A 23001-nucleotide genomic window follows, 5' to 3' on the forward strand; every position below is an offset into this window, starting at 1 on the left:
CCCCGAGTTCGTCACTGTCGGTGCCGAGGGACGGCGGGAGCCGCCCCCGCTGCGGGCTGATGCGCAGGGAGGGACGGCATTGAGCACACGGGGCTTCCCCCGCGCCGCACGGGTGTGCAGAGCTGTGGAGGGGCCGAGGGCAGCGGCCCCAGACGAGCCCGGCTCCATTTCAGGAGCAGCCGCCGCTCCCCGCGCTCCTCTGCCCTCGCTGAAGATGGCGGCTGCCCCCGCCCGCACCTTGCGCCCTCAGTAAAAATGGCGGCCCCCGTCCTCCCTCACGGCGGGGCCGGGAGCGGGGTGAGGACAGGCGGAAGCGGAAGTGATGTCCGCCCCCGTCCCGGCGGCGGCGGGCCAGGCGGCGGCGGCGGGGAGGGCCCAGCGGCGGGCAGGGCCCCGCCAGCGGCGCGGCGGTTGCCGGGTAACGGCGGGACGGGCCGGGGCGCTGTGAGGGACCGGGGCCGCGCAGGGCCGCTCGGTGCCCCTGCGGCCTGACCGCTCGCCCTGTCCGCTGGCCCTGTCCCTGAGCGGCGGGGCAGGGCCTGCCGGGCGGCCGAGCGGAGCCGCGGGCCTGTCCGCCCTGGGCCGAGGGGACAGCGCTGACCTCCGGGCGGCGGGGAGGTTCTGAGCGGCGTTTTCTGAGGGGAAAGTCTCGTATTTCGAGAACAACCCGCACCAAATCGGATTAGACCAGTTCCCGGGCGTCGTGAGCCGCAGTCGGTGTGTGTGGCGAGGGGGGGAGAGTTTGTCAGGGTAATGGAACCAGCGTAAACTAAGCTTATTGATATTCCTTGTGGTTTGGGGTTTTGATTTTGAGTTTCGTTTTGTTAGTTTTTAAACATCTGGGTGAGAAGCGCGTGACTTCCCGTGTAACTGGGTGCATCGGATGCTTCGGTCACTTTTATGTAACTTTCCTTGCAGTTCCATGATGGCAGACGCTGCCGTCTCTCCGCTGAAGCACTTTGTGCTGGCTAAGAAGACGATCACTGCCATCTTCGACCAGCTGCTGGACTATGTCACCGAAGGAGCAACGTTTGTGGAAGGTTAGTGTTCTTCTTCAACACAAGGGTCGTCTGCTGCTTTTAATATGTTTTACAGCAGCACAATGTACAGTATGACATACATCGATGTGCTGTTTGTATAAACATATGCCTTCAGAAATAGTCACATTTTTCATTTGATGTTGATTTTTTCAACTTAGGCTATCAGGGACGCCTACGATGATTACATGTATGAAAATCCGATTGCATCAGTCAGACTGGTAGCAAAACCTCCTTTCCACGAGGGTGAAAGCGTAACCAGTCCAGCATTTATAGTCCTGTTGCAGTTTCTTTTGCATAGAAGGACAAACCGGTTCTCCCATTATTTAGTAGGAAAGTAGATCCACATGATGTAATGCAAAGAACTTCTGGTTACACCATCAGAAGTTTTAGCAACGTGTAGACGCGTGTGTTACCGCTCGAAGTTGGTTGCTCATCGCCCCGGTGAGCTGTGCAGAGACAGGAGGACCCAGCCTGGCTGGTGGATCCATGTGAGGTCCTGGCGTTCCCTTCTGGGGGAGGCAGGTGTCGCAAGGAACGGGGTGCAGCAGTCTGTGGTCACAGGTGGGTCGAAGAGCATCATTCAAGTTCTGAATAGATTTTTAAAGCCAGCAGTTAGGCTGTTGATTTATCTGCAGTGATTTATGTCATGATTTCAAAAGTGCTTGTGGCGGAGCTGTCAAACGACAAGGGCTAATATCAGTGTCTGTAGTGGGGTTTTGTTTGTTTTGTTTTCTTATTGCTGTATAATTGCAACCTACACAAATCTTTGTTGGCATGTGAGGTGCCGATGATCTGTATCTTGTATCCTGACACGTGTACTCTATATGTGATTGGTTTTATGTTATTCTTTTTCTGTGTGTAGCAACATACAGGAATCCAGAGCTTGAACATGTAGCAACAGAAGATGAACTAGCAAAAATACAGACATATAAAAAAAAGTTAGCAGTCATCGGTGAGGTGCTGTCACGGAGACACATGAAAGTGGCGTTTTTTGGCAGGTAATGAACAGAATTACCAGAACTTAGTTGGATTTTTTTTTTTAATATATTTTTTTTTTTTTCTTGCAGGGCTTAGTGACTGTATTTCTAATTTAAATGCACTAGAATTAGTGCTTCATTGTAAAATTACTATTTGAAATATAATACCTAAAGCCATGTTCACCTTTATCTAATTGATGGTGAATATTTCTTTGGTGCTGTCTTCATGACTGTAGATTAGTTATGTATGTATTGTTATATGTTTTTCATTGATAAGCTCTGTAAAATAATTACTCTGTATAGATCCATTATTTGACTTAGGAAGGTCTGAATTTGTCATCATCTTCTCCAAAACGGCTTTTCTTTTTTTAATGTGATGGTTTTGTTTGTTTAATATCTCTGTTTTACTGGGCTGTTACTGTTAAGAACTTTTGCGTTTGATCGCAAGGACCAACAAACTAAACTTGGAGCTGTTTATGCTTCCACATATAAGCAGCTGAAGAAAAATAGGCAGTTTGAGACACTTGCCTTGTTAGTTGTGTTGTAAGTTTGACAGATCTGTGTGATGATTATAAGAGATAACAGTAACAATGTACCATACGACTGGCCGATCAATCTGAATGAAGCTGAATTTCTGCTTTCCTGAATCACTAATTAGGAAAAGTTCTAGTTCACAGTCCTTGATGTTATTACTAGAGACCAAGCCTTTCACATATTTAGGTAGCATTTCCAAAACTTTGGGAGATTTGAATTCACTTCTGTTCTAAAAAAGAACGTCTTTTCAGGATTTGAAAATTTTTAAATTGGGTCAGCTTAGGATCATCTCAGCTATATCTTTTTATTTTTGCAGCAGGAATAAAGGGAGTTAAATCTATTTGTTGCAGCTGAAATGTGTTACTACGTAAGAAGTATTCTAAAGAGATGCTGTCAGGTGGTTAGACCAAAAGCACTGAGGGTTCATGTGTCACTGCTTGTATGTGTTGTGGTTTGGATTTCAGTCTGATCCGAGTGGAAAAGTCTTAAGTTTTCAGTGAGAAATTTTGATTACATCTTAACACTTCCAATAAATACCTGCATTCTAAACATTGTGCCATTCTGTTGCTATAAAATATCGAGGTTGTAGAAAGATTATGAAAATATGCCTTACTGCATGTGAAGTCAGATATAAAATAGTGAAGTCCTTCTGAAAGACTACTGTTCCAGGGCTTTCAAATGCTTTTATGTGTGTGGTTAGTCTGCTGTTTGTTAGTCGTTTTTGCTTCAGGAAAATTGATTTTTCTGTGCTTAAATTACGCATGTGATTACATAGTTTTTCTGGAGTACGAGTCTTCATGTTTTAGTTCTAAAAATTCTATTGGTAAAAATATTGGTAAAAATGTGTACAACATTGGTCTTACCTTCCCTTTGCTAAAAATAGTTCAGCTGTTTAAAGAAAACAATGAAAGGATCTGGGAAAAAGAAATTAGTTTTGTCTCAGCCTTGATATTTCACAGTTAGAAGCTGAGAGTTGAGTACATTTACCAAACGTGATGTGTCATAAAAGTAGCTTTTGCAAAGGGCAGAATTTCAGCACAGGAAAAAGACTTCAACTCTCCCTCTGACATTTTTAATATATTTGTAAAATGTCGTACAGTGAGCACTAAAATGTTTTTCCAGAAGAATTAGCTTTAAAATGAGTTATAGTCTATGTAAGTTACTTCATAGTGTTGCGTAATAGTTAAACCTCACATTTTTATGGGTGAGGGGTAGAGGGTTAATGTGAAATAGGACATTACTGAGAACTTTACGTTCTTGCAGAATCTTGAGTTGGTGAACAGTTCCTTTTAATCAACACCGTTTTGGTTAATTTAGGTTTTCTTGGTTGGATAGGCAGTATTGATACCAAGAAAGATTTTGGGAATTGCTATTCAGATAAACTTTTCCTGCACTCCCTATTGTGTTCTGGAAAGCTGTGCTGCACTGGCTTGGAGCTCTGTCACCCGAAACAGCTTCCAGCATGCGGGGCTGATGCAACAAAATCGGGGTGCGTTCGAGTTCAGACAAAGGTACATGTAGTGCTGCTGTACCGGCCTCAGAGCGCTTTGATTTTCTTTCCCCCTAGAACAAGCAGCGGGAAGAGTTCGGTAATTAACGCAATGCTGTGGGATAAGGTGCTTCCTAGTGGGATTGGCCATACAACCAACTGCTTTCTCAGTGTGGAAGGGACAGATGGAGATAAAGCGTATCTTATGACAGAAGGATCAGATGAAAAGAAGAGTGTCAAGGTACCGTGCTTGAATGATCAATGCTACTTTTCACAGTAACCATTTCTGAAAAGATGTGTCTTCTAGCAACGATTTCAAGTCTAACGAAAGTGTAAGGCTAACTTGTTCTGCATTGTTAAGTTCCTGATGCAGGAGTGAATAACTAACAAATTGGGATGGTCTGCTTCACAGTCTTGGATATTTCAGAGAAACAACTGATATGTGCCTTGTAGCACAGTGTATGTTGAGTGATTTACTTTTATAGGACTGAGAGTAAGTTCTGTTACTTGTTAAGGATTTGGAACGTGCCTCTTACTCGGCCTTACATCGCTTAGCTTATTTAAGTGCTCACATTGATGTGTTAAACCTCTGAGGTAGGTTCACAATGACGTTCAGTGTCACACACTCTAGCCCTGTAGAGAATACCGCTTTGTCACTCCAAAGAAAATCACACCTCGGTTTCAATGCACAACTTGTTCTTTAGATGCTGAGTCTAAGAGCTTTAAAAGAAATTGCAAATATTCACCAGTAGGAAGTATTAACTCTGTTATCCTTCCTGTTCAAGATAGGTCCTATCCAGGTTGGTTTGAGAACCAAATTAGACTGGTTTGCCGACTTGTTTGTGGTGCATGTTAATGTTTGTCTTCTCTTCATGCTCTCTGTAGACAGTCAATCAGCTTGCTCATGCACTTCACATGGATAAAGATTTGAAAGCTGGCTGTCTCGTCCATGTCTTTTGGCCCAAGTCAAAGTGTGCCCTGTTGAGAGATGATTTGGTTTTAGTGGACAGGTATGTTTTTTGCTTTAGTAAATGTTTACTGATTGATTATGGTTTGGTTGCAAAATTATTGGAAGGCGCTTTTTTTTTGAGAGCACAGTTTGTTCTTTGTATATACTGCTGCCTGTCATCACCCCACTGATTTTGGCCTTGTAACAGTTGGAACAGACAAGTGTCTTGTGACTGAGCTGAATAAGGGACCAGCTTTTGGCTGAGGATACTGCTACCTTTAAAACAAATGGTTTGGAAGTGTGAGTTGGGTTGCTGCAGCAACAACCTTTTGCCCTTCTACCGTCTTTAAATGCTTCAAACTGATCACGTGAAGGATAAGCAATTTGGACTTCATTTTTAAAAGCTTCTGTTAAGAGTTGCAGTGCCTAATATCAAAGCAATAGGTGACCTCAAAACATAATCGTGACTGTTGGATGTGTGTGCCTGTGTTGGGCAAGCGTTTCCTACAGGTTGTGTATTTAAAGAATTCTGAAACCTGTTGCTTTGTCTATGTCAAATGCTCATATCCCTGGCCACTGCGGTATGACCTGGTCATATTTTTTGAAGCTGTTAGGTGATCTGTACCTAATGTATGAATCAATATAGATTGCATTTCATGGCAATTCACGCAAGTATGAGTGAATCTGTTAGTATGATTTCTTCATATGCAGCAAAATAACATCCAGAGTGTGTTCTGATAAATTGCAGTGCTTTTTGTTGAATCTCTAATCTTGCACCTTGGAAATCAGTTGGAGTTAGTCATTCTTTTCTTGGGTGCAAGCTCGGGTTCTGTGTTAGTGGCAGAGAACACCAGTCTGGCCGGCACAGGGAGCTGGTTCGTTTGAGACGCTTCTGGATTTCTCAGCTTATGCAGTTGTGCTGTCTCCGGGGGGACATGTCTTAGCATAAGGATGCTGGAAGCCCAGAGGGAATCCTTGCATCCATACTATGTAAGGCATGATTTGATCTGCACGCTCTTGGTTGCTAAAGGTGAAGCATAAGGAGGGAAAAAAAACCAGCCCGAAATGTGAGAGAACAGGTACTTGTAAGGAGAAAAGAATAGTTTTACTGTTAAATAGAGCAAATTTGAACCTGCAGTAATTGAGGTGTTGCAAACATGACCTGATGTTCTTTCGTATTCCACTTACTTTTAAAAAACTTCATTTTTATTTCTTATTAAATCTATGCACAGCTTGCATAGCGTATCACTTTACAGTAGGTTTTTATTAATGGAAAAATATTTTATGAACAATCGTCCTGTTTGATTAAAATGGAAAACTTGGGATACAGGGAGGTGGACCATTCTGTGAGACTGCCTGGATATCTGATTAACTGCCTGTCACTTCCCTTGGCTTTTATGCTTTGCGTATTTATTTGTTAGAAACTGCATTTTGGGATGAGTAGATGGTCCAATGAGCGAGTGACTGATAAATGCGAAATGGTAATTGGCTTTTGCTATGTTTGCAGTAAGCCTGAGGTAAGCATCAGTCTAAAGCGATAAAGCTTTGTATCTTCTTACAAGGCCCTTAGGCAATCCCATTCTATTTTTATCAGTTTTGAAAAATCAAATAGTCCTTTGCTGTGTAAATACGAGCTTGTGTTTTTTATTCTCAACAGCCCTGGCACAGATGTCACTACAGAACTGGACAGCTGGATTGACAAATTCTGCTTAGATGCTGACGTGTTTGTCTTGGTTGCCAATTCCGAATCAACTCTTATGAACACGGTATGATGTGCAGTGATTTTATGATACTTCTTCATTTAAATATTCAACAGTTCCATAACTGAAATGGCTTCTCTTAGACCTTTTCTGAAGCTCCCATGAATCATTGGACTTAGATCTTCTGAACAGAATTTGGGACTGGGAGGCAAGAAATAATGTGTATCCCTCACTAAGGAAAGGAGAACCAAGTTTCTTACTAGCTTTGCTTACTCTGACTTGACCACCACATTTGTCCTTTCTATCTCAGTTTCTTTTTTGATAAATGGATAACGTGGTGCTTGTCTCGCTTTACAATTTGTCAATATTTGTCAGTTGAAGACACTTATATTATCAAAGAATTATGGAGTATTTCACATCCAGAAGTTCAGTAGAATACACAAAGTAGGTGAAGGAAGTTGAATTTGCCTGGCTCCTCATGTGTTCTTGTCTCAGAAGAGGGTGAATTCCTTTGATACACTTTGTGCTGAGGACAAGTGCCACAGGTTGCCCTCGTTTGACTGTGTTTATTCTGAAGAAGTTGCTCTCAATAAGCACTCATGTTGCATGGTTCTGTGCAATGTGGAGAGCCCCACATTGGGTGCCAATTATCTGTCGGTTTGATTGCAGGGTGACAATAAAACCATGGCAGATGTATTGTTAACCTCCTCTCCCCACCTTCCCCCTTTGGCCCCTCCCTCTCCCCCCTTCCCACTAAGGACAGGCGATTGGGAGGGAAAGAAGGACAGAGAGAAGAGAGCTGGAAAAATTAAAAATGATTTACTAATGCTACCAATAAAAATAGAGAAAATAATACAAAATACACAAAACCAATCTTGAAAGTCCCGGCAACTGCTCTGGCAGGTGTAGGGCCAGCACCCGAAGTCCTGGACTGGACTCTGCAGCCAACTGGAACTGGATTCAGTCTGTCAGTAGGCCTCAGTTCGCAGGGACAACTCGCAAGGTCCTCTCCCAATGTCGGCCATAAGGAAAAGGGACGAGATCGTCGTGATCCCCCACTTTTATATGAAGTATGACGTGAATGGGATGGAATACTTTAGTTGGTCAATTTTCAGTTCACCTCCTGCTGGCACATCTCGCGGGATGCATCATTATCAATGACCTTGCATTCCATTGCTATGTCTACCAAAACATGTACCTAACTTTCAGGAAAACTGCAGTTAGCAAGAAGACTTTAGTTGACAGGGAAATTCACTAAAAGAGAAACTTGTTTTTAACCAAACCAGGACAGTTTTAATGCTAATGAATCCTTTCTAATAGGAAACTTCTTAAAAAACTTCGGAATTTGTTACATAAGAATGTGTGACTCTGGTTTGGATGTCTAGGGAGTTTTCTGTTTGTGCTTTAATTCTCAGGAAAAACATTTTTTCCATAAAGTGAATGAACGACTTTCCAAGCCAAACATCTTCATCTTGAATAATAGATGGGATGCTTCCGCATCAGAACCAGAATATATGGAAGATGTGAGTGACTTCATGGCTCTTATTTTGGTTGATTTTAATATATATATATTTATAAAGAATCCATGTGCATAAAAGCATGCTAAATTGCCTAGGTAATATGGTTGTTAATATGAAACCACCAGCTTTGTCTTATTAGTAAAATCGGATAAGTTATTTGGTCAGAAAATGGAAATCAGTTATTTCTTGTTCAGAGCAAAAAGCAACCTGCAATTCAAACTACAATATAGGCAGGTAATAAAACAGGAAGCTTGTTTAGAACCTTTTTGCTTCACAGTTAAGCTTGCTTTAAATGTTCTTTTGTTCCTGTAACGGTAATGCAGCCCGAAGGCACGCATTACACACTTGTACGTGCACAGAGTAGCTGGTGAAGTGCAGTGCTGGATGGTAACAGGTTGGGGTGCTCTGCGGGTCTGCCCGATAGCAACCAGCTGGCAGTGCCACTTCCTTCTCTGTAAAAGGGCAATGAAGTGGTTACCCCAGTAACTGACTGAGATATCCGACTGACATAAATACCGAGAGTCGCAGAAGAAAGTATCATTACTTCCAGGGCTGTTTAGATGGGTAAAAGCAGCTGCTGCAAGCATCAGTAGGGTGAGAAGGCAGCTGCTCTCTAAGGGGTTGTTCGGTATCTGTTTCTGACTCTGACATTCTGATTTGATGATGACTCAATTTTTGCTTTTTTCTCATGAGCTTTTTACCTTTTCCTTAGGTACGCAGGCAGCACATGGAGCGCTGTCTGACATTTCTAGTTGATGAGCTCAAAGTTATTGACGCTGTAGAAGCGAGGAATCGCATCTTTTTTGTTTCAGCAAAAGAAGTTCTGAGTGCCAGGAGACAGAAGGCCCAAGGAATGCCAGAGGGTGGTGTGTAGGAACTCTTGCTTTTCCTCAAATACAGAAAAATATCATAAAACCTGATAAACAAAAATATTTAATATACAGTCACTGTTGTGAGGTGTTGCTCTCTCCCTTATGATCCGTTATGTTTCACAGGTGGAGCCCTTGCTGAAGGATTTCAAACAAGATTCCAAGAATTTCAACATTTTGAGCAGATATTTGAGGTATTTATGATGGGCTTTTTAGACTGCCTGTTTTTCAATGCAAAGGTAGCTTAGCTTAATTTTACTGAATGTAACTCGTATTAACAAGTGGAGTGTAAGGTATTCATGTGACAGCTTTGCCTTGTCTGTGGGCTCTGTTCATCTGTTCTCACCTTGAACAGCAGGTAGTTGTTAGAAATAAGTATTGTTCAATGTGGAAAGGGACCAAAACTGGACTCGTAGCTCGTGTTGTGAGATCTCAATACCAATACGAAAAGAGATGGTGCTCTCAGGAGTTTATCACTTACAACCATGAGATGTGAAATATTTGCTGTGTAGTAAGCCTTATTTCTCTCTGAAGTTATAGTATTGTAATGAATCATTGTTATTCAGGACACAAATAGTAAGAAAATCTGTTTCGCCAATGTAAATCTAATTATTTAATTGCATTTTTAAAGCCAGAGTTTTGAAATTATCACCATTATCCACCTCTTAGCTCTGATACTCCTGAACACTAATGCTATTTTTGGATCCCTGTTGCTGTACAGAATCCATCCTTCACCCTCTGTTTACCTGTATTCATAGCTGGACTTCACAGTTTCTTCAGAAGTAGGACTGGCTAGGCGGTTGCATAGGTTTTTTGTGATAGGTTCTATTAGTCTTGATGAGTTTGATAACTCTAATTAAAGCCATTCTTGCATGTCTTAAGGAGGCATTTTGGATATGCCTTGATGGTTTTGGTTTATATCATGCAACATGGGCCTGAACATGTGACTGTAGTTTGTATACAGCAAATGCTCAGGATGGCTCTCGTGTGCCTGAACAAGTAATTCCTTGCTCAGTATATTTAAAAAAATAATCAAACTGCCTCTGAGAAGTGTTTCTTCTCTCATTACAAGCAAGCCCATTTGACCTTAGCAAAACCAAGTAATGGAATTATGTGTGTATATCAAAAAGGTGTTAAAACAACAGCTTGATTCTGTCTTGCATAAGCAGACTAAAGTTTAAATTTAATCCTTATCCATATTCTTACGATAGATGACTGAGTTGTTGAAATGACTGGTTCAGAATACCAGCAGGGCCTGAGTCCATGAGGCATGAAATTTCTCGCTTGTGTCTCTAGTTGTAGCCAAACATGAGTTTTTGTTTGTAATTTCTGTCCTTAGAACTTCAGTAGGAAACTTTCAACCCGTAGGAAGAAAGTGGAAATTAAGCTTCTAAATCAATCATTGTTCTTTAACATATTTTGCCATGTGCTGTATCGAAAGCTTTTTTGACAAAATCTTTTGTAATTATAGTTAAGCACTCGGCACTTTGGATATTTTAAGATGAAGATGGATGGATGACTTGTTAAATCATGTGATGGTGTGAGCGCTCAGCACATCTGTAAATCAGATGTCACAGTCTCAAGCTGGCCACCAAAATGAGAAGCATCCATAACATGGTCACAGACATGACAAGTTTCTTTGGCAGAAGCAGGGACAAAAACCAGTTCTGTGACAGCACTGAATGGCATTAAAACATCTTTTTTCTTCTTTCACATTTTCTGTTTGGTTTGCTGCAAACCTTCCGACTCCCACAGTGAGCGTGGATTCTGTAATGTTTTCCCCTGCTTGGCCGTGTTTCATCCTGAAATCACAATGAATGGCTTTGAATAGGAGTGTGATCACATCACTTAAAGAGCATGACAACATGTGCTAAATTAAGATTGCCAAAGCAATTCGTATTTTAAGTGTCTGATGTTGCAGCACATTCAGGTCTTGTGGGCAATTTCCTAAGTTATAATGGCATTTTGTTTGCTTTTAAAGCAAGGCTGATACCTAAACGGTTCACCAGGTCCGAAATATTCAGACCAAATACTCCAATGACTGTCACTTGAGCTGATAAAGCGACTGATGACAATAGTTTGCTGGTGTCAGTTATGTTTACAACACTAGGCTATACTAGCTCAGGTATTAATGAAGAATATCGCACATCAAGTAGAATTTTCTGTGTTCAGTCTGGGAATGAAATCCTACTTGATACTGTGCTCTATGCACTGCCAGACCCAATTTGGGTGCTGCACAGCCCTGAGTACGAGTCCTGAGACTCTTGGATTGTGCTCCAGTCTGTGAAAGGGAAGGGACGAGAGCACAGATGCCTCTGTCTGCCCTCGTCAGACACTGACCCCTTCTCTGCCTCTGTCTGTCTGTCCTGCCTTCAGCTCCTTGTCCTCGTTCAGGTGCCCTGCTCAGACTTTCCAAACGTCTCCTGCACTTTTTCACCCAGTTCACATCTCTGAGCTACCTCATCACCTCCTTTATAAACCCATCCACTCAATCCATGTTCCCACTGGATGTATCTGCTGGTTTTGCTCCTCCTGGATTCTCTCGCCCTGCTTTTCTCTTCACTAAAATTGGATGGCTGCTTCTTTTCCACGAGGCCTCAGGGGAGGAGCCATTACTTCTCCAATATTTCCACATTCCTGATTTTAGTATCAGTTCCCTGATGGGAAATCCTGTTCATCCCAGAACTGAAAGGAGCTCGGTATAGCAAGAATAAAAAAAAAATATAGAAACAACCCATCAGTGCTAGTTTGTTGTGATATGGGAAAAAGATGGAACATTTTTGAAAGGTTTGTAACTACATTTCTGTAGACATTTGTGTGAGGGCAAAAGACATTCCAAAAATAGATATAGCATGTTCTTCTGCAAAGCATAGGGTAGTTAAAGTTACTAAAAGCAAAACTGGTTTAGGTGTTGCTAGAAACACTTGTAAGCAGTGATGAAGTTCAGGTTTGAGAGGTTCACATAGTATATTTTAAAAGTGCTGTTACTATATATATCAGCTGTATTACAACAAAGAAAATAAGATGTGCAGTCTGAAAGGACTGGATTAATGGATCAATTCTGAATTTTTATGTTGTGGAATAACAGAAAATAGTATGTGTATCTTTTTTGCGAAATTTTACAAGGAGATACATAGAAATGCCTTATGGAAACAGCAAAGTGCACGCACAGTGCCCTGTGTGCAGTCGTCCTTAGGGGATCTTCTGCATAAAAGCAGATCCCACTGTGCCTGCTGTCACGTTTCCCAAGTTTCTTCAGAAAACTGACAACAGCAATGGTGTGGGGAGGAGGGAGCCAGGGCGGAACAGTCATTCTGGCTGTGAGTTGGAGTGAATAACACAGCCTGAATTAGTGCGGTACGGCCGAGCCCTTCCCTGCCGCCGCGGGAAGGCAGCGAGCTGCGCGCTTACAGACTGGCTTGCTGTACTGGAAGTGGGCTGGAAGGTAACTGGTTTTGGTTATGCTGTTGAAACGTACCTTTTCTTTTTGTTTCGATAAATACTTACTTACAGACTAACAGCAAAGCTGCTGCTGTCCCCCTTTCCCAGTAATTTAACTAACCTTTGTGTTTTTCCTAGTGCTCTAACTCGGATTTTCTGATTGCGTTGTGACTGTCATCCTTTTATCTACTGCACACTAATGCTGGGAAGACTCTTTCCTCTGTGTCTAGTCTAGCTCTTACAGTGTGCTGATATTAATGAAACTCTGGCCTTTCATTGCTGATTTCTAGATCTGCTTCATCGAGGAACAGGAAATATTTTATTCATTTTGTTTCTTTTGTTCTATTATTTTTAGATAGCTGAAATGTGTTATTACAGCATATGCTCAGGTCATAGGCAAGTCTTGTAAAAGCAACCTCAACTTGTTTGTGCTGTGAAAGGTGCATCCAGAGGTGCGAGACAATTTAAAAACCTCACAGATTGGGTAAAAGGAAACTCACTGCTTGTTTTCTTCCCCTCAAACACAGATGATGTTGCTACTTTAGGGTGACTTAGCGCAGGTTGAGCTCCAGCAACATTTAATTGGCTACAAAACTCTTGCTTGAAAAAAGGTCAAAGACTTAATTTATGGCTTATCACAGTTGATTTGCTTTTTCCCACATTGAACATTTATGTATCTTTTCAATCAGTGTCCTGTAGTTTTTGAATCGCTGTGCAATATTCAAGATTGCAGATTGATTAGAAATTGTGTCTTTAGAGCATTCTCTACTCATTTAACACCTCAGTAATCTGCAACTAAGCTAATATGTTAAGGACTACTTAACAATTTTCTTTTAATCCTGCGAGAGAATCTTTATTTCTTATTCCTAATTATATATTTTGTTCCTGAAGGGTCAGTGTTGACATGAGCATGTCAAATTTTATTGACAGAACTGCTTCTTGAAACTAAGAATATTTATTGCAAGAAAGAAAACTCAAGCTAGGCAATATTGCCAGCGTTCATGTTAGACATTTATAATTTTGAAGATGTAGTTTGGAAAAATATTCTGAGGAGCTAGATTTATCTTATGTATTCATCTGAGTTTTCTTTTTTCTTTATTAATTTATTTTAAAATAATAAAAACCTATGCACATTACTGTGAATCAACATGAAGGTACAGATTTGCTGCTATAGACTCATTTTGAGATTTCAGTTCTGTTGTTTTTTAATTTCTATATGCTTTCTCCCTTTTTATTTCCCGTTGGTTTAAGTTCATGGTAAAATTAGCAGCATGTGCTTTCTGAGAGTGAAATTCCTGACTGTGTTGGCATGGAATTGCAGTAATGTGTTGTGGCTTGGGCCCCTCGCAGGAGTGTATCTCGCAGTCAGCCGTGAAAACCAAGTTTGAACAGCACACTATCAGAGCTAAACAGATAATAGATACTGTGAAAAACATTATGGACGACATAAACGTAGCAGCAGCAGAGAAAAGGTAGGTTGCTTGGAAAGCTGGTTGGCTTCGGTTCATCCAGATCCTCCGAGGAGCCGTTTCTATGCCGGTGATATCTTGGGCCATTATGGGCTTTAAAATTCACTTTTCTTGCTTGATAAGAAATAAGGAATTTTTCTGGTGTGTCAGTCTTACTACTGCTCACTTGCACTGCTCAGTCTTGTCCTTGGTCTGTGACTTCTGCATAGGGATCTTGGTTGATTTTGTTACTTTTCATTACTGATTTACAGTTACAAAGGCAGTCTCTGGGTTTTCAAATTTTTTTTCAAAACTGTTTGAAATTTTAAGTTTTTCTGGCCGTATCCAACATTCCAGAAGTGTTTGGGCCTGCCTTACATAAGCGTTTTTTTTTTCCTAACAGTAACACTGAAAAAATAAATAAGAGGATAAACTTTAATTTACAGCGGGTTAGAATACTTAGTGTAAGGGGTGAGAAGAGCCCGTACTAACAGAGGCTCGGCCTCTTGCCCTTTCCAAATTGTATCCGTAAATATCTTTATTTTCTCTTTGCTCTTGTAGTCCTTTTAGTGCTAATCATAGCAGCTCTGGCTGATAGTTTCATATATTCTTTGAGGTTTGCATTTGTATGGTTTTTTCCCCTCACTTTTGTTGCTGCCTCTTGTCTCTCTTATACACGATGAACTTGCTGTTCTGTCTAATCCTTTCTGTCCATCTTCTTCTGTTAAAAGTGTGTCTTTATGTTTCAACAGACTCCACAATGCCTGTCAAACACACTTCCTGAATGCGTGTTTACATACTAACTTGTCTCACGTTGTCAGATCCTATGAAAACATGCTGTGAAATGTTTGAAAATATTCTGATTTTCTACTTTTTTCTGTCAGTCGACCTGCCAAAGCCTGTGTAGTGGCCCCTCTTAGTATGAGTTGCTGTTCGATGTTTCTGCTGGCCCTTCAAGATATAACTGCTCTAGAATTTAAGCAATTTTTACTTAAATGATAGATCAGGGACTTCTGAAGAGTTGTTTGTGACAGGGGTAGTTTCTGCTGCCCCTCCTTTGCTTTGCTGGGTTGTCAGACTCTGTCACTGTTAAGGAATAGTTGAGTGGTGCTTGTGAGCAGCAGTAGGACAGTCCGATCAGATTTATCCTTCATTAAATTTTGAAATCAGGATAGACTGCTCCCACCTTTTTCCGTTGTAATTATGGTAACAATTCCAGCTCCAAATGCTGTTTTCCTAAATATATCAAAACCCAGGAATTTGGGTTATATTCGCTCAGTGCAGCCTTTAAATGTGCCTGTAAATGGAATATCTCTGTTGTGGTCACTCTGAAGCGGTGCTTCTGTTTCGTTCAGCCATTGTCACTTGGGATTCTTTTTGGCTGCTCAGTGAACCCTCAGCCAGGTGGTCCCCGCCTGGTCATGGGGCTTGTTCTGTTCCGGGGAGAATTCCTGCTGGTGATGGTGATTCCTTTCTGCTGTGGTAGGGTCCATTCCATGGAAGAGCGAGAAGATCAGAAGGACAGGTTGGACTTTGTTCGAAATCAGCTCAACATTTTGACGGAAGATACTAAGGAAAAAATCAAACGTGTTACTGAGGAAGTAGAAAGTAAAGTAAGTAATGGTGGTGTGAAAAATCTTCCAGATTCCACTGTTGACTGTTCTGTGAGGCGGCTCCTTTAGGTGCCTGCCCACCTTATGGAGTACGTTTGAAATGTCTAGTACATTCCTTTTCCAATATTAAAACAAACCAAACCAACCAAAAAACCCACCTCAAAACAGCAATCCTTCCTGACTATCAGGTAATTGAAGCATTTATTGTAATAGTTAATGCAGAGATCTGTTTTCACTCTGACTGGAAAAGGCAGGAGAAACGTTTTATGTATTTACCATGTTCTTCCAGGTCTCCTCTGCCATGACTGATGAGATTTGCCGACTTTCTGTTTTAGTTGATGAATTTTATTCAGATTTTCACCCTTCTCCTCAAGTGTTGAAGCTCTATAAGACAGTAAGTTCTCTGGCATCTTTCCCTTAATTTCTACTTCTGTATTTTCATAATTTACATAGCATTTTATGTGACACTTTGTTAAAGCATTGCAGGATTTTTGCTCTCTGACGTGCATATTTCTGTTTACCTAAAACTGGAAACGGTTGAAAATATTTTCCACTTTGTTTTTGAAAAGGAATTTTTCTTTTAACTGTCTTTTCACTAGAGTGGTTACCAAAACCTTAGTTCGCTAACATCCTGATTTGTAGTCTTCACTTCCAGTGAATAAAGACCTTACATAAACAATTTTCACTACTCCTAAAATGAAATAGATCCAAAAATAGAATGAGCTTGCAAATACCTAACACTTTAAAAAAAAAATTTAAAGAAAAAAGGCAGCTTACTTAGTGTTTAACATAGCTCTGCGCTGTATAATGCACTTGATTAGCTAAATATAAATTGATGGGCGTATATTCTTTATGAAACTTCAGGAACTGAACAAACATATAGAAAACGGTTTGGGAAAGAACCTGGCTGATCGTTGCTCCAGTGAAGTCAATCAGGCGATGCATCAGTCCCAGCAGGAGATGATCGGTAAGATGAGGGAGGAGGAATGCTCAGACTTTTTGTTTAAAGGAAGACAATTTAGGAAAACTTGCTTTTGAAAGAATTTTGTTTCTGATCATGGTTTAATGTTAACACTGCAAAATGATAAAGGAAAAGCCATCCTCGGTCAAGACTGAGTGTCTGTTCAGCTCAGTAGCCCGTCTCTGATACTGACCAGTAACAGATGCGTGGGGAGAAGAATAATGCAGCAGGGTAAATACAGAGATCCGTCCCCAGTTCAGGGACCCCTGAGCCAAGATACCGTGTCTGGATTAACGGCTTAAGCAAGCAGTAACAGACCTGTCCTCTGGGAACTCGTCTAATCCATTTGTAAACCCATTTAAACCTTTGGCTTCCACAACAGATATACGAAATACATTGTCAGATAATATTTCTGAAGTATAATCCTCTCCCTGCGTCCCTCCAGATTCTGAGCACAAAAGAGGATAGTTTCACAAAGTACTTCTGCACTTTTTTAATAAGTAGTAACTTAATTGCATATCTATCTCTTTGGATCTGTTTCTGGTAATAAAGGATTCAGAGCAAGATCGTAAATCCTTCTGTATGGTACCACAGAACTGCTGGATAAACCAACCTTTTCTTAGCCCATCATTACCTTTTTCACCATTGATAGAGGCCTTTCAGTTAATTTGATCAATTTTTGAAGCAATGCTTTCTCTATCAGTTGATTTTGCAGGATTCTTTTATCAGAGCAATAAATGGCCTGCTCTATTAGGATCAATACTTCTGAAATGCCCACCAGTTTTACAAATAAATAAATAAATAAGAAAATTGGTCAGTTTAGATCTTGTAGTTCACAAAACTGCTCAGCAGTGCAAGGATGCTATTTGTGAATATGCTATAAAGCTTTAAATGTTAACTCATTTTCACTAATCTGTTTTATATCTAGAAAATCTGAAACCGTTGTTGCCTTCAGGTGTTCAGAATCAGCTCCACTTGCTAATTCCATGCAGGAGGTTTGACCTCAGCTACGATCTAAACTGTCATAGTCTGTGTGCGGATTTTCAAGAGGATATCATGTTCCACTTTTCCTTCGGATGGTCTTCACTTGTCAGCCGCTTCTTGGGTCCTAAACAAGCTCAGAGAGTGCTATTGGGACTAGCAGATCCAAACTTACAAGTGAGTGCTTCAGAGATTGGGCTGACATTTGAAGTGCCTTGTTTTACCTTGATGAGAATATATTGACTTTTACTGGATTTGCTTCTACTATTTACACGCTTGCTGCTCCTTTCCCCCAGTTCCGTTGTGTGAAATGTTTTTGGTGAGGGTTCTCTTTATTGGATTATATTCAGGGTTAGAATGGAACAAAAAGCCTTTCCTAAGATTTGTGTAGCTGTTATCTGACTTTTGTTTTCTTTTGGATTGAAGCCTTTGGGTAACTTTTTCATTTATAACTTCTGGATCCTTACAACAGAGCCAGTCCTATGCAGAGCCCTTATTCTAACCCAGTCCCCTGTTGGGCAAAGAATTCTCACGAGTTCCACTGCTTATCAGGAGCATTGTTGAGGTTTCTGTGCCAAAGAGTTTCCTTAAAGTAAATCAGACCCTGAATATATGAAAATAAAAGAAGACCGGTCTGCCGTGTAGTTCCTTAATGTTTTTTACTTAGGCTGCCGTATTCCACTCTCGTAGATCCCTCGTCCTTTAGCTACCACCCCGTCTGCCGCCAGCCTTCCTGCCGCAACTCCAGAGAGCGTGTCACACGACGAGTTCATGGTTCCTTTGGTAATGAGTTTAGCTTCGCTGACGTCACGGACCTCTATGAGCATCATCGTTGTTGGCGGAGTGGCAAGTAGCATTAGCAACATTTCCTCTACTAGAAGTGATGGCAAAGATTAAGCTGGTGTTTCCCGTTTGGGGTGCAACATGAAGTGTGTGATCGACTTCGTAGCACCGGGCCAGATGAGCGCGTGTAGTACACTGGATACCTGCAATCAGTTTGTAGAGAGAAAATTAGTCTAATTACTCTGAGCATAGTTGGACATATTCTCTGTGCCTGAACACATGTCTGTGTTCAGTTTCTGAATTAGAGGATGATTTGATGGTGCCTCTATTCAGTTTGGATTTAGTGGGAGCTTTGCTGCCTCCTTCACTAAAAAGCAGTGAGGCTTCTGTACCCTGCGGATTCTCCGTGCTGTGGGGGCACCAGCTCATTTGATTACAGCCGTAATGCTCTGCTGAATAGTATGGAAATAATACATTTTCTTAAACTAATCTGGTGAAAGGGCTATGAAGATGATTAAAAAAATGGGTGGAATTAGATTTTTATTCTGTGGGCAACTTACTTAAGCTAATGAAGAATCTTCTTTTTCAGATTTGGAGAACAATAGGCTGGAAGCTCATCTCTCTTTCCTTAAGTATGTACGGTTTGTTGTATCTGTATGAGAGACTGACTTGGACCACTAAAGCAAAAGAGAGAGCCTTCAAACAGCAGTTTGTCAACTATGCTACTGAAAAGCTGCAGATGATCGTCAGTCTGACCAGCGCTAATTGCAGCCATCAGGTGCAACAGTAAGTGTCACACCGGTGTTTCCCCGTGGTGTCCTGGGCCTGGGGACTGGCTGTACCTGGTGTGGGAAGGCAGCTCTGGTGTCCCGTGGTGTTTATTATGAGGAACTTTTTAAAGAATTTGAAATAACTTCCTAAAAAGATCCATAGAGACATCCCCGTGCATGTGTGAGAGTTAGTTGTCAGATGTAGGCTTTGTCCAGCGCCTTGCTCTGGAGACGTGGGAGCCGGCTCGGTTCTAGCAGAGGCCGAGTTCTGCTTTTAGATGAGCATTGGCCCAGCACCGAGTCAGTCTAATTGTGAGCGTTTGTTGTGCCTCAGGGCTTGGTTCGAGTCAGTTCTGAGCAGCCAGTCCTGGCTCTTCTGCGCTGCAGAAGGGGAACTTCCAGAGCCTTTATGAACTGTTCCATTTCTGTCTCTTTCCCAAATACTTTTCCACCTGTCTCTGCAATGTAATGCCTGGGTGATTGTCTCCCTCAGCCTCTCCTGCTGAAACAGTTTGTTTTGATTAAATTATTATTTCAGAAAATTAGGCCTGCTAAATGAGACCTCTAACCAGCAGGGCGCAGACCACCTCTCCAGCGTAGCCCAGGGGATTCTTTACTAATCCAAAGTTCAGCTTCAGCAGAGGAAAGAGAATCATCCCTGTGTCCAGCAGCTGTGTGTCTCTGTGAGGACATGGAAGAGCTGGACTCAAACCAATGCTCCAGGGAGGTGAAGTAGAGAGGAGAGGAGCGGAGAGGAGAGGAGCTGTCTCCTCTCCTGTGCGAGAGCCTGGTTGCCGGCCTGGGGTGGTAACTGGGTGTTTTTGTCTTTTGTGTAAGAAAGAGACTTGGAGCTCAGGTGGCAGCAAGTCCAGGGCGCTCCCACCCCGCAAAGGGCTCCTGTTGCTGCTGAGCTGGGCCCTCGGCTGCTCCAGCATGTGTTGGTACCAGAGTCCCCATCTCAGACTTGTCGCTGGTGATGCTCAATGAAAATTTGCCAGACATGATGTTGGCATAGACTGAGGTGCACATTTGTATGCTTAAGGTTTCTTTTTTTAATTTAAAAAACCCCATAATTCTCCTGCTTTCTGCTATTCTGTAGTCCCTTAACAGCTGGAGACTTCGATTGCTGTGTTCTACTGTACACTGCAATGCTATATTATTTATTTATTTTATCTTCTTAATTTATTTTTTTTGTAGCACAGACTTCTGTAAATTGTGATTACAAACTTGTTTTCCCTTTAGGGAAATGGCCACTACCTTTGCTCGGCTCTGTCAGCAGGTGGATATTACCCAGAAAAACCTGGAAAATGAAATCGCTAGGCTTTCCAAAGAAATAGATCAGCTGGAGAACATACAGAGCAACTCCAGGCAGCTGAGGTGAGTCTGGGGACGACTGGCTGTGAACAAATTCAGGGAGGCTGGCGCTTGCTGTTACTTTCCAGTGGAAATGGGGCAGGCACGGGGGCAGACAGGTGTGCCGCAATAGGTTGCCTTTACTTGTAACTGGACAGCTCTGGTTAAGTTAAATGAATGCATGCTTCGACCTAGGTGAATCAGCAAAGCTCCAAAAAGACTCTTTTTTTAGATTGTCTTTACCTTCCTCTCTCTTTGTGGTATGGGAGAGGTGGCTTTCTAAAGAATAATAATCTTCTGCAGGTAAATGAGGGTGGCACCTTCCCAAAGAACCCTCCCCACAGGAGAACAGGAGAGCAGCTGTACGCTGCTCAGTCATTCACTGCAATATTGTTTTGCTCTTACTTCCAGCAGTTGGTCTCTACAGAAGAGAAACTTCTAGCAATTGGTGGTTTAGGGACTTAGCAGCAGCCTCAGCCCTGGTTTCATGCACTTTCCCCTGGCTGTGGGCTGCATCTTGGCCTCGGGCATCCCCGACCGCAGTCGGACAGACGTCTGTCCCCACAGCGTGGGACGGCCTGCGACTGCACAACCTCTCCCGGGTTAAACACCAAAAGGCCAGAACCAGGGAGGTCCTGGGCAGACCTGGCAGAGGTTTGGGAGGCAGCTGGAGCCTTCGCTGCCTGCTCAGCTCCTGCGCTCCCAACAGCCACGGCTCTGACCAGAGCTCCTGTTCAGGTTTTCTTAGTGCTGTGGCTTTCAGGAATAGAGGAATAGAAATTAAACAGGGGTGTTGATTCTACCGGTGATGTTACCGCATTGAAGTAAATCTGTTGCTTTTGTTTTACAGAAATAAAGCCATTCACCTTGAGAATGAACTAGATCGCTTTACAAAACATTTTCTTCAAAAGGGTAAATAAAATATCATTGTTAACTTTCCCAGTGATCCTTTGTAGGACAAAGTAGAAATTTTACAAATGACACTTCTCTGTGGAGTCACATGAAATGATTTATATGCTAAATGTTACTTTGATTACACTTTTTAATTATTGTACAACTTGGTTTGGACTGGGATGGTGAACTAAGAGCTGTGGTACTCTGTTACATTTGCTTTGCAGATTTTAAGTTAAAAATGATCTTTGAGCAACACTAAATTTTTTTGGGCACTTGACAATAAAAACCCAAATCCTTACTGGTTTTCAGTGGTGTTCAGCAGGGGCAAGTCTCGCTTCCTGGCATCCAGGAGCTCATGCACGGAGAGCGAGCTTATCCCAGTTACCGCTGTCTGCTGCTTTCGGTTGCTTTGGAATTAGCCAGGGATGGAGGACGCTGCTGCTTTGTGTGTGTGGTTTTGCGTAATGAAGTACAAACTCTAGCAAGGGGAAAGGACTCTTGACTGTTTTGAAAGCAAGTGAAATTGTTTTGGTCAGCAGTTCCTCAAATGGAAGTGAAAGAGGATGGCAAACAGCAGAACACTCACTGGAGAAATGCCGTAGGCTCTGTTTCCCCCCGGCTGCCGCATTTGTACAAGATGGCACCAATTATGTAAAAATAAACCTATTTCAACCAGCTTGTTGGGCTGGTGAAGTGGCGAAATGGTCATTTGCCCGTGAGAGCACCGTTTGGTGAGCAGCAGGCGTGTGCCCGCGAGCACCCGCACGGGCGTTTGCTGGGCAGAGGGTCCGACTCCGGTTTTGCAGGTCGGGGAGCGCAGGGGCCAGGCTGGGCCGGGGAGAGCCCGGCGGCTTTGACAGTTGTTTGTTGTTCGTGCGCAGGGACCTGAGCGGTCCCTCGGTTCTGCTGTCGGCCGGGTCTGTTCTAGCTGAGACCCAAGGCAGGTGTTTGGAGTTCACCTTTACTCACCTCCAGCAATGCAAAAGCCTCTTTTTAAGAAAAATACGTAAGTTTTTGCTGTTGCCATCTGCAGTTATTCAACACCTACTTTTTTCTAACTAGACTTTTAAAAAATAACTTATTTTAAAAGAGAAAGCCTTCTCAGGATATTTCTATATTTTTATGGAAGTGTTAACATGACTAAATGAAATACTCAACTTTAAAACTAAGATGTGGGGATTTGCTATTTTCTGGTAAACAAGGGCTATCTTTAAAGGAAATAGATGTAAAAATTAATGCTGGAGGCAGTTAATGATTTGAAGACAACGCCGTTTTCACCACGATGTGTTTGGGTGTTTGTTTCTGACTGTGCTAGCACACGTGTGGCTGTCTTGGAATGTTCCTTAGCAGATGCATGAGGGGTCATGAGGTTTTTGAGGGAAACTGAAATACAAAAATGAGTATCAGCCCACCCTGCTTGTATGTGAGATGACAGATGTGTATTAATGCTCTTTTTCTGGAGCATTTTTATGGACATTGTATCAAGATAAAACTTTAAATGCATGTGTTCTACAGTTATTTATTAAAAAAAAATACTACCCCTTTGCTCTAGTAAGTCATTTGGCAGCTGTATCAAAGGTGACAACCTCACCGTAGCTCTTACAGGTCACACATCCAGTATAGGACAGAACAGCTGAAGTAGAATTGAAAAAGCTGCTTCCCGCAGCAGACGGGTTGTG

At 42.1% G+C, this 23001-nt stretch overlaps 1 protein-coding gene across 2 annotated transcripts; it reads left to right on the plus strand.

The window, feature by feature from the left end:
* Positions 1-325: 325 nt before the first annotated feature.
* MFN1 (mitofusin 1) lies at positions 326-21366 on the plus strand. 2 transcript variants are annotated; one of them, XM_065640266.1, is made up of 18 exons: positions 326-418; positions 919-1040; positions 1903-2038; positions 4119-4281; positions 4926-5050; positions 6647-6755; positions 8105-8212; positions 8922-9075; positions 9205-9272; positions 13870-13991; positions 15454-15580; positions 15870-15974; positions 16445-16547; positions 17470-17699; positions 18213-18368; positions 18895-19091; positions 20318-20452; positions 21279-21366. In XM_065640266.1, exons 2-18 carry the CDS (start codon positions 923-925, stop codon positions 21346-21348), a joined length of 2226 nt encoding a protein of 741 aa, XP_065496338.1. In that variant the 5' UTR covers positions 326-418; positions 919-922; the 3' UTR covers positions 21349-21366. The 2 variants fall into 2 exon arrangements, with proteins under 2 accessions (XP_065496338.1, XP_065496339.1); XM_065640267.1 differs by lacking the exon at positions 326-418 and adding an exon at positions 426-717.
* The last annotated feature ends 1635 nt before the right edge of the window (positions 21367-23001 follow it).

Source organism: Caloenas nicobarica, chromosome 8, assembly GCF_036013445.1.
Source record: "Caloenas nicobarica isolate bCalNic1 chromosome 8, bCalNic1.hap1, whole genome shotgun sequence".
Lineage (NCBI taxonomy): Eukaryota > Metazoa > Chordata > Aves > Columbiformes > Columbidae > Caloenas > Caloenas nicobarica.